The following is an 11,501-nucleotide window of genomic DNA, read 5'->3' as shown; positions in this document are numbered from 1 at the left end:
AGCTTTAGTGATAATTAAATGTGACTATCACTAATATAGCACCTGGTATTAAGTTCATTTACATGGTCCCCATATTTTTGGTTTTAGTATCAGATTTTTGGGATCTCAGGTAGTTTGATTAGAGCTGGCTACACTGATGCTACACTGGTTTACACAGAAACTGGGTTTTGTTACACAATCATGAGAGTTGGAACTTTTTAAACAAAAGCTCGGAGCATGATTCTACAACTGAGTAACACATTACGGTCTACTGGCAGGCAACTCAATTCCACTGGCTACCCCAACTAAGGGCAGGGGTTAAAAGCATCCAGCAATGCTTTCTATTCTCACTTGTTACAAATTTACACTATTTCCAGTAAAAGATTAAGTGGGAGAAAGGTGCCCAGGGTTGTTGACTAAACTAATCTGCCAGTAGTCTGTTTCAGACAGCATTTTTTTAAAATGAAAAGTGAATTTGTAATAGTACTTAAAAGCACATGCTAATTTTAGGCACATTAGTCCCACTGATTCCAAGGTAATTAAACAAGTGCAGAGTCCATAACCTAATGCTTCAGATGCTTTTTGTAATATTTAGTTGGCACAATAGAAATTTATACTTGATCTTACAAATGATCAGTATAGATTACTACAGTGCTTACATTTTCAAAACATTTGAGTTAAGAGCTCAAGTCCCTTGAAACACTTTAAATAATTCAATTGAATTAGTCATCCCTTGATTACATTAATTTGACTCTCTCTGCCAATGACAATGGACAAACAAGATATGTATTCAGTCGAAACGTTTCACTGGGGTTCAGTTACGTGACTTGCTCCTTTTCTATAATTTAAATTAAGAATCAAATTGAAGCTGGACATCTGAAGTTATTTTAAGATAAGCTTTCCTTTTAAGAGTTTTTCAGACACCTAGTGTTAATTTATAAATAAATACTGCTGTAAAAGAGGGAAAGGATTCCTTTGATTTATTGTAAACAAAACTCTAAATGAAAGCTCCGGGTGCAGTAACAATCAAAATGTACAATAAACTGCATTGTCGACAAGTTTCCAGTTATCCAAAAAACATTTAAAATATCCACACTATTTTGTTCAATAGTTTCAATGCATAATAGCCATAATAGGATTCACATTCAGATTATCTGGTAAGAAAATGATATACTTAATGTTTGGTTTCTTTATTAGTTGCAGATATATTAACGCCTCCTCTTGGAGGGCAGATCAGTCAATTTTAAGGAGACAGCAGAATGTTAGATACTGTGCAAGAGTCAAACAACTGAATATTTACAAAAAAGCAAAACTACACCTACAACAAGAGAATTAATATTTCGCACAGCATACACGGAAGGACGATGGATGATTTTACCTTCTCTAAGTATGTTTGTTTGTTACATGCCTTCGTGAACAAGAATTTTGTTGAATCCAGATACTAATAATAATTTAAGAAGCGTGTTTAACACAAAAGACCTGCAAAGTAGTAAAAAGAATTAACACACTTTAAATAATACTTTTTAAATAAAAGTTTTTTTCCTCATCTCCCTTGAACAAAAGGTAGAATTGAATTAAGTGCGTACAAAGGGTTAGTAATGGATGAATACCAAGCAGTGTTCACAAGTGCTTTACATACACAGAGATTTGCAAAGTCTCATTTGTGACTTGAGCCACTCCTGAGCAAAGTCAAGAACTGTGTGGAATGTGGACAAATGGGAGTTAAGATGAGATCACAAGTTATTTCCCTCATGATCCAAGTCTAGTATTCACTCATTGCTTCAGAGCTGCAGAGAATAAACCTAGCACCCTGTAAAAATTTAAACAAGAACATGCTAAGGAGAATATTTCCAATAATAAACTAATTATTGATTTAATGCTTAGGGTAAAGATGGGCCCAAATAGAAACAAAAAACTCCATATATGAACACCTCCAAAGTTTAGGGAAATCCAGATCAGGCTCTAGATTCGATCCTGTGGCTTAGGCCTAGCTCTTATTTAGACATTTCTTAAAGTAAACCAGGAAAGAGTAAATGCAAGACTGATCTTGCCACACAGCCTTAGCTACAAAATCAAACTTTTAGACTAGATCAGTGTTAGAAATGTAGTTTTAGATACTTCACTTAAGTCAAACTAAGGACTCTAAACCTTTACTATGAGGATCTCCATTATAAAGGCTACCACACTGCAGCTACCAAAACTATTAAAGTTCTTTAACTCCTGACCTTTTTAGAATCACCTAGTCCACAAAATCCCTGCCTTCAAAACTGGCTACTGCTTAACTTTCCTTATATCTTACTGACATTTCAAGACTCAGGCTTCGTAGCTTCTCTATTTCCCCATTGTGTAACGGTATATTGTTGCTCTAGTATATGCGACTTTTTAACACATATTTTAAAATCTTAGCTTCCAACATGGCATGTTGTACCAGGACGTTTAATTAAGAACCTTCAGCTAATGTAGTAACATTCAATATATATGTAAGTATGAGGTAAAAAAGTGTATACAAACAAAATCTAACTAAAAATCTCTCATACTAAAATACCCCGTTTTGTGGAATAAATTTTAATTGTCACACTGAGTTTAGCAATTTAAAAATTTTCCATTGTGCAAATTCTGCCATGCTAAGTTATTAGTAAACTTCATCCTCAAAATGTTCACTTCATTCAAAAGAGTCTCTTGGACTCAAGCACATTAGTGATAGTGGTGGGTCTTTTGGCTAGCATTTGTAACACTACTTGGAAAAAAATAATTCTCAGTGGATATTTACAAATGAATGATGCTAGTCACAGCATTAAAAAAAAAAGTTAAATTAGTCAATATGGTAGCACAGTGAATATTGACAGCAGGAGACCCCAATTTAGGGTCTTCTGCCAAAGTGCAAGGGGAGGGCAAGCACATGGTTTTTTATTTCCATGATGGAGCATTCTAACCACAAGGCTCTTGTAACTTCTGCCAGACAATTCATTAAGTGGCACATTCTCTCTCTGAGAAGCACTGTAATACTAGTGTTTGCTGGAGTAAGAGTTAGGAAAGTTAATGAATTCTGAGCTAAGAAGAAATATTTTAAAAATGCCAAAGATGCATTTGATAAAAAGTGGTAAATCTCCTATAGTGGCAACAATGTTTTCTTCTGTGGTTAAAGATACTAAGAATCATTTGTATGGGATATTTTCTTCCACAATAAAGTTTTTAAGTTGTTTAGTATTAAAGAATGTTCCATTTCCATCTGGTTTGCTGTGACTTTAAGGGCAATACAAGAATACAGTTGTTTCTCTAACTCTTCACGTATTTCTGACGGAGCACCGCAAAGCAGATAGTCTTTTAGTAACTGGCATACTTTTGCCAAGTTGGGCTGAATTATTTCTGTGGTACATTTCATTTTACTTTGGTCGCATAGAGTTCTACAGTCTGTACCATAAACACAGTCCAAGTCCGACTCACAGTGACGATCTTTAATTAATTCCTTCAAATTAATTTCTGGCACAATTTTTCTCATGTCCACCATTTTCAAGTCATATTTATCATTATAACCCAAGTTTTTGGCACTGGTATCACACATAAGAAAATTCCCATAAGGTCCATGAAAAATGTCTTCCACAAATTCTAAAAGCCCTATAGCAATTTTTGCCTTTCTAGGCCATGATGGAGTAAACCACTGGTCCATGCTTCTTCTGAAACTAGAGGGAATGAAAAGTTCTAAGATCCATGGAAGGCTTATTCCATAGAGAGAGGTATATTCAACTCTTTCCATCACATAGAGATCGCCACAAAACCCCATCAATTTTGGGGTGTGTTCTTTATCCTGGAGGATCACCATAAGTAGAAACTCATTTAGCTGCAGAAGAGCCCATGCCGACTTTGCTTCTGGTAAGGAAACTCGACCATCTTTGTTTCCATCAGCAACTGACAGGATGAGATTAACCAGTTCAGAAAGATTTCCCTGTTCACCCACCTTTCTCTAGAAAAAACAAATATATATATTTAATTCTTTATACTTTTTTTTTCTAAAAACTATTAAACTGGTTATGTGTCCTGTGTTTTTATATTCGGTGAAGTATTTTACCCATTCTACTCAGCTGCATGTGGAACCTACAGCAGTGTCTATGGTCATGCTCTGATTTTTCTGGTTTCACTACATGATACATACACAGTGCTTTTTGGGACTATACTGAGTGTTCCTTTCATGTGTATGCTGCACTGAAAGTATGTGTTTTCTTCCTTTTCTAAAGTCCTAAAAATTCGCACCTTATCCTCAGTAAGAGTCTTTAATAAATTATGTTAGGTATCTTGTAATTAGAACTGTCGATTAATCGCAGTTAATTCACTCAATTAACTAAAAAAAATTAATTGCGATTAATTCCACTGTTAAACAGTAGAATACCAATTGAAATTTATTAAATATTTTGGATGTTTTTCTACATTTTCAAACATATTGATTTCTATTACAACATAGAATACAAAGTGTAAGGTGCTTACTTTATATTATTTTTTATTACAAATATTTACATTGTAAAAATGATAAAAGAAATACTATCTTTCAATTCACCTCATACAAGTACTGTAGTGCAATCTCTTTATCGTGAAAGTGTAACTTACAAATGTGGATTTTTTTTGGTTACATAACTGGACTCAAAAACAAAACAATGTAGGCTCTAAAGTTTTACAAGTCCACTCAGTCCTACTTCTTGTTCAGCCAATTGCTAAGACAAATAAGTTTGTTTACATTTATGGGAGATACTGCTGACGGCTTCTGATTTACAATGTTACCTGAAAGTGAGAACAGGTGTTTGCATGGCACATTTGTAGCCAGCATTTGCAAGGTATTTACGTGCCTGTAGTGGGGTGGTTACCCGCTCCGGCCCTGACAAGTCTGAGGCCAGCCCTGGGAGAGGGCTGGGGCTGTGGGGAAAAGCCCAGGCTGATTAAGGGAGCAGCTGTGGCCAGCTCAATCAGGTCCAGCTGGCCCCTAGAAGAGGCTGCGAGCCAGGAGCTTAGTCAGTCTCCCACTACCTGTAGAGGGAGAAGGGCCTGGTTGCAAGGTGCCGAGCAGGACACTCAGATTGGAGCAGGGCTGGGGAAGGGCCAGAAGAGCTGGGAGCTCCAGCCTGGAAAGCCTCAGGCTGCAGGCCTGACTACAGGCCGACCAGATGTAGGGTTGCAGAGGGGCAGCCCATAAGTAGGCAGAGGCAGCAGATCTAAACCCCCCTTGCCTATGATGAGTAGCACTTACACTGCAGAGAACGGGGGCTCCAGAGAACGGGGGCTAAGTGGGGACTAGCAGTAGCCCAGACTGAGGCGAGGTGGGGTTAGAGGTTGGGGATTCCCCTGGGTGGGGAGACCCAGAACCTGAGAGTGTGGGGGTACTGCCAGGGGGGCAGCACCGCAGAGAAAGGGGCACTGGGTCCTGGGAGAGAGGGGGGCCGGCGGGAAGGCGGATCACCGGCCTGCAGAGGGCGCTCTGACAGCTGGTGAGCTAATTCCCGACGACTACCAGCAGGAGGCACCACCGGCTGAGTCCGAACCTTTACAGTGCCAGATATGCTAAACATTCATATGTTCCCCGTCACGCTTCGGCCACCATTCCAGAGGACATGCTTCCATGCCGATGATGCTCATTTAAAAAAAAAAAAATGCACGAATTAAATTTGTGACTGAATTGCTTGGGGGAGAACTGTATGTCTCCTGTTCTGTTCTACCCACATTCTGCCATATATTTCATGTTATAGCAGTCTCAAATGATGACCCAGCACATGTTCATTTTAAGAACAATTTCACAGTAGATTTGACAAAACGCAAAGAAGATACCAATGTGAGATTTCTAAGGATATATACAGCACTAGACCCAAGGTTTAAAAATCTGAAGTGCCTTCCAAAATCTGGAGAGGGGTGAAGTGTGCAGCATGCTTTCAGAGGTCTAAAAAAGAGCAACACTCCAATGCACAAACTACCGAGTCTGAACCACCAAAAAAAGAAAATCAACCTTCTGCTGGTGGCATCTGACTCAGATGATGAAAATGAACATGCATTGGTCCGCTCTGCTTTGGAACATTATTGAGCAGAACCCGTCTTCAGCATGGACGCATGTCTTCTGGAATGGTGGTTGAAGCATGAAGGGACATATGAATCTTTAGCGCATCTGGCATGTAAATATCTTGCGATGCCGGCTACAACAGTGCCATGCAAACGCCTGTTCTCACTTTCAGGTGACATTGTAAATAAGATGTGGGCAGCATTGTAACCAAACTTTGTTGTCTGAGCAATTGGCTGAAGTAGGACTGAGTGGACTTGTAGATTCTAAAGTTTTACATTGTTTTATTTTTGAATACAGTTATTTTTTGTAAATAATTCTCCATTTGTAAGTTCTACTTTCATTATATAGAGATTGCACTACAATACTTGTATTAGGTGAATTTTAATATACCATTTCTTTTGGTTTTTACAGTGAAAATATTTGTAATCAAAAATAAATATAAAGTAAGCACTGTACACTTTGTATTCTGTGTTGTAATTGAAATCACTATATTTGAAAATGTAGAGAACGTCCAAAGATATTTAAATAAATGGTATACTATTACTGTTTAACAGTGCGATTAATCATGATTATTTTTTTTAATCGTTTGACAACCCTACTTGTAATAAAAACATTTTGTGGTTCTTTTGCTATAAAAGTTTTGTGTTCAAACAACATTTCATAATAAACAGAGCTTCTTTTACTATGATTCAGCTGATTAAAGCTTGCATCTTGCAATAGTGACAAGAGATTACAACAAGGAATACAGTAATTTCTAACGAGTCATAAATATGTGTTTAATATCTTAGTACTACTCCTATACTAATAAATGTATTTTCATACTTAGTTCTGTCTTCTGTCACTTACTATAATAACTTTCATTTCACTGGTTTAACAAACCAGCAGGACTGCTGCGCTTTTGAATAGGGAAGTCCTGTCTCTTCTGGACTCAGAACTGTGCTACACACATCTATGACCAGTAAAGACAGGACATTTTTTCAAAGCCTTATCTACACAGAACATTTTCTGATATTGTCCTGCAATTACTCTAGCATCTTTACAGCTCCACCAATGTTAATTATAGGGGAAACCACTAGTGTAAACCCGTCACCAACATTCTTACCATCATGTTGCATAGACCTGCTTTGAGCAGGGGTAAGTGACACCTGCAGATCAGTTGTCAGATTTTCTGTTTGGTTTTTAAACTCACACTGGCACAGTTGCTATTACTACTGGAGTTACATAATGATAGTTACTGATAGACATAATGACAGGTTTCAGAGAAGCAGCCATGTTAGTCTGTATTAGAGTAATGGAGGGAGAAGTTCAGAAAACCCTCAGTGTAAACATATCCTTAGATCAATACTTCTATATTGGGAAAACTCAGCTGCAAACTACTTAGTAGGATAGGAATAGTTTTTAGTATGGTGCAGAAAAAAAATGCAGAGGAAGAGATACCTATTTCTCTGGTCACAATTGTTAGCAAAACTGATGCTAGCAGAGTTCTAGAGGATTCAATCCCAGTATGAATAGGGCCTTCGGGATACCACTAGCATTATAAATACAACCATGTCATGGGACCAGGCTACAACACAGTTCCAAACAGTAGTTTAAGATTTTAAGGGCCAAAAACAGGTTGTAGCCTTAAACATGTAAAAGTTGCATGCTGGCTTCCATTCCAATAATTATCATGCCACCCCAACCCCTCTATTTTTGTTTTTCTTTTAAATTACTCATGATTGTCTCTAACATGTAACTCTGGGTCAGAAATTTTTCATGCTCATATGATCTACTCACCAGCAACCACTGTAGCCTATAACATAACTGAGTTTTTCCACAATCACAGTAGGTTCTTAAAGTGAACAAATATGAAAATTGTTCTCAAGGCTAAAATAAAAGGTCATCCCTAACCTAACTGGAATTGTAGCTTAGTAGGTTTTGACCTTACATTTAATTTGTGTACTCTTCCTGCTGAAAACAAACAAACAGACAAAAGAGAATCAGGCAAAAAATAAATAAATAAATGAATAAATGTGGTGAGAATCAGCATCTATGCTCATTTTCTCTTCTTTGACATATACTTACTTTTAAAAGACCATATACCATTTCTTTGAATTTCTGAACAGTAGTTCCTCTAGTTGGTTTATCAAACAGAACTATTTCTTTTCTTGGTTCTGGTTCAGTTCCAAGATCAAGATGAATAGTTTCTTCCATCTGGCATTTTATAACACCTTGTAGATTACCCCAGATTCCTAAATACATCTATGCAGAAAAAAGACAATGAGATAGTTACATAAAATTTTCCTCAAAAGCTCTCCTGTTTTCTACTGTCCTGAGTCAGAATGCTGGGTTTGCTCATTGAAACTGCAAGGAACCAGCTTTCAGACTGGTAGTGGCAGCTCCCTGTACACTGTGCCACTTTAAAACATATTTAAGAGAGAGACCACTGCATCCAAATACAATTTTAAAGAGCAACAGGCCCATGCTCCATAAAAGTGTGCTTTATACAATGGCATCAGCACCTTCTCCATTAAGGCTGATAAGAGGCATTTATTTTGGTTTGGTGGTGCAAGATGGGAGAGAGGAAGCACACTGTACCAGAACACAGGCACTCTGTCAAAACCTTTAATGGATCTGGAGTGTCTGCAATTTTGGAAGTGACCGTGTAATGAACATAAGAATGGCCCTACTGGGTCAGACCAAAAGTCCATCTAGCCCAGTATCCTGTCTTCCGACAGTGGCCAGTGCCAGGTGCCCCAGAGGGAATGAACAGAACAGGTAATCAAGTGATCCATCCCCTGTCACTCATCCCCAGCTTCTGGCAAACAGAGGTTAGGGACACCATTCCTGCCCAATAGCCATTGATGGACCTATCCTCCATGAATTTATCTAGTTCTTTTTTGAACCTTATTATGGTCTTGGCCTTCACAACATCCTCTGGCAAGGAGTTCCACAGGTTGACTGTGCGTTCTGTGAAGAAATACTTCCTTTTATTTGTTTTAAACTTGCTACCTATTAATTTCATTTGGTGACCCCTAGTTCTTGTGTTATGAGAAGTAGTAAACAATACACTTCCCTATCTACTTTCTCTACACCAGTCATGATTTTATAGACCTCAATCATATCTCCCCTTAGCCATCTCTTTTCCAAGATGAGAAGTCCCAGTCTTATTAATCTCTCCTCAGAGAGGCCGTTCCATACCCCTAATAATTTTTGTTGCCCTTTTCTGAACCTTTTCCAATTCCAATATATCTTTTTTGAGATGGGGCGATCACATCTGCACCCAGTATTCAAGATGTGGGCATACCACAGATTTACATAGAGGCAACATGATATTTTCTGTCCTATTATCTATCCCTTTCTTAATTATTCCCAGCATTCTGTTCACTTTTTTACTGCCGCTCCATATTGAGTGGGTATTTTCAGAGAACTATCCACAATGTCTCCAAGATCTCTTTTTTGAGTGGTAAAAGCTAATTTAGACCCTATCATTTGATATGTATAGTTGGGACTATGAAATAGGATAGCTGGGATTATGAAATGGGATTTCATAGCTGCTCTAGTGCAGGGTCCACATCAAGTATAGGTTTACTGTACATTTAAAGTTTCAGCATTTTAAAAGTGGCATTTGTAAAATTAGAGAAGTAGAGAGTTACACAGTACTACTTAAAGCATGCATATACATCTGTATAATATGATATGCCAAATCATCAAATACACTGAGAAATACCAAATCTATACATTTATTGGACTGTAGTATTTACCTAAATCACAGTCCTCATTTCCCCCACCACCCAATTTATCACAGATTTGCTGAACCGAGCATATTGGATTTAAAATGCCTAGAGTTAAAAATGATTGAGTGGCAAACATCCTATTTCATGGAAATAGAAATGTGAATTAAATACAAAATTCAGACAAGTATTATCCTTGTAAAATGGAATCAAACATTATTCTGAATTGTTGTCTGCTGTTTCTAAGATAGTGTTCTATATTGGTTGACAGCTCAGATTTCTCACTTTTAGAATGGGATTATAAGTGCTGTGCCAACAGGATCCCTAGTTTAAAATTCTCATCCCTTGAATATCTCAGTGAGCAAAACTTAAATAAGTAAAATTTAACTGAAGTCAAGTCATTTTACATAAGACCTGTTTAATATTCTACAAAAAACAAACCCCAAACCTGACTTAGATAAAGAATCATATGATTAGCTCATATAAATAAAGTCATACCTGGTTATTGGGTTTTGTTGACAAACATTTTCCAAAATACAGAGTTTCTTTAGCACAAAGACTACTACAAGCTGATCCATCAATAACTCCAGTCTTATATTTATCACACTGGAAGACAAAGGGAAAAATAGTTTCTAGAAAGAACTGAAGAACAGAAAGAGGAAACAATACACCTGTTGGCTTTTCCAATATCTATGCTTTTGTCCAGTAAAATGAGAAAAAAGCTGTACAAACTCTGTAGTGTGTCTGGGGTACAAAAAAAAAAATATATTCAGATACACCCCAATTCTGCAAGTTGCTCTGCAGAGGTGAACCCCCTGCATCTGCACAGAGACCCTATATAGAATAGAATACAATACAACAGAATGTTGAAGCTAATGGGGCTCTGTGCAGGCCCAGGGGTCTACCTGCATGGAGCAGTTTGCAAGATCAGGGCCTTATTGGGTAAATGATTCAAACTGGGAGACAGACAGAGAGCTTTTACTCTCAATCAGAAGAGACCTATCGAAAACATGAAACAAAAACAAAACTACATGCTATATGGTGCCAAAAGATGCCTATTGGGGGGGTGGGAGGGGGAGAGACGGAGAATGTAAGAAGTACAATGACTGCTGTTAACTTGTTAAGGCATCTGCTAAACATGTATCTCTACTTTTACATAGGGGTCTGCTAATGTGTATCTCTACTGCCACATGGAATCCTCAGATTTCACCATTCTGAAAGAATAGAAAAAGGAACAGCCTGCCATTGAGTTCATAGTATTATTTCTTTTAATCTATACATTCTTTCAGTAAAAAAGGATGTCTATGCTTTGCTGTAGGTACTCTGACACATTTTAAAAATACAAGTATAAGATTAGATTATTCTAGCAACTCTCCTTTGACCAATAATTAAAGGTATAATAGCCCAGCAACCAAAAACATATTTAAGATCTTTACAATCTTTCACCAACATCCTTCCGATCCCTCGCAGCCAGGGAAAACAACATGGTCTAAAAAGCCAATAAATTAAAATTATTTTGGACTGTGCAGGAGAAAGTTTCAAATCTACAGGGCCCCTGTGGAGAACACACTGCCAGCTGCTCCTCTCTTATAAGAGTGAGATTCCACCTGAGTGTCTTGTGGGTACTCTGGTAGCATGCATCATTTTTAACTCATCAGAAGGAGTTAAACAAAGGCAGGGGGAATCACTAAGTTAAAATTAGTATGTCAATTATGATTGAGTCTCCCACAACAAAACTGTCACAAAGTGAATTTGATCACCTGGCGGTTTACCAC

General features: G+C 37.6%; 1 protein-coding gene across 4 annotated transcripts in view; it reads right to left on the bottom strand.

Moving 5' to 3' along the window:
• Positions 1-967: 967 nt before the first annotated feature.
• DIPK1A (divergent protein kinase domain 1A) overlaps positions 968-11,501 on the bottom strand; it is a 39,973-nt gene continuing 29,439 nt past the window's right edge. For all 4 annotated transcript variants that reach the window (XM_074961327.1, XM_074961326.1, XM_074961329.1 and 1 more), the window contains 3 exons: positions 10,225-10,332; positions 8,078-8,254; positions 968-3,940 (listed from right to left, as the gene is read on the bottom strand). In XM_074961327.1, coding sequence (XP_074817428.1) covers positions 3,128-3,940; positions 8,078-8,254; positions 10,225-10,332 — 1,098 coding nt within the window. In that variant the 3' untranslated portion in view covers positions 968-3,127. The remainder of the gene's footprint in view (positions 3,941-8,077; positions 8,255-10,224; positions 10,333-11,501) is intronic.

This window comes from Natator depressus, chromosome 8 (genome assembly GCF_965152275.1).
Source record: "Natator depressus isolate rNatDep1 chromosome 8, rNatDep2.hap1, whole genome shotgun sequence".
Taxonomy (NCBI): Eukaryota; Metazoa; Chordata; order Testudines; family Cheloniidae; genus Natator; species Natator depressus.
The sequence above is the reverse complement of the archived record's forward strand: the minus strand, read 5'-3'. Positions and strand labels throughout refer to the sequence as shown.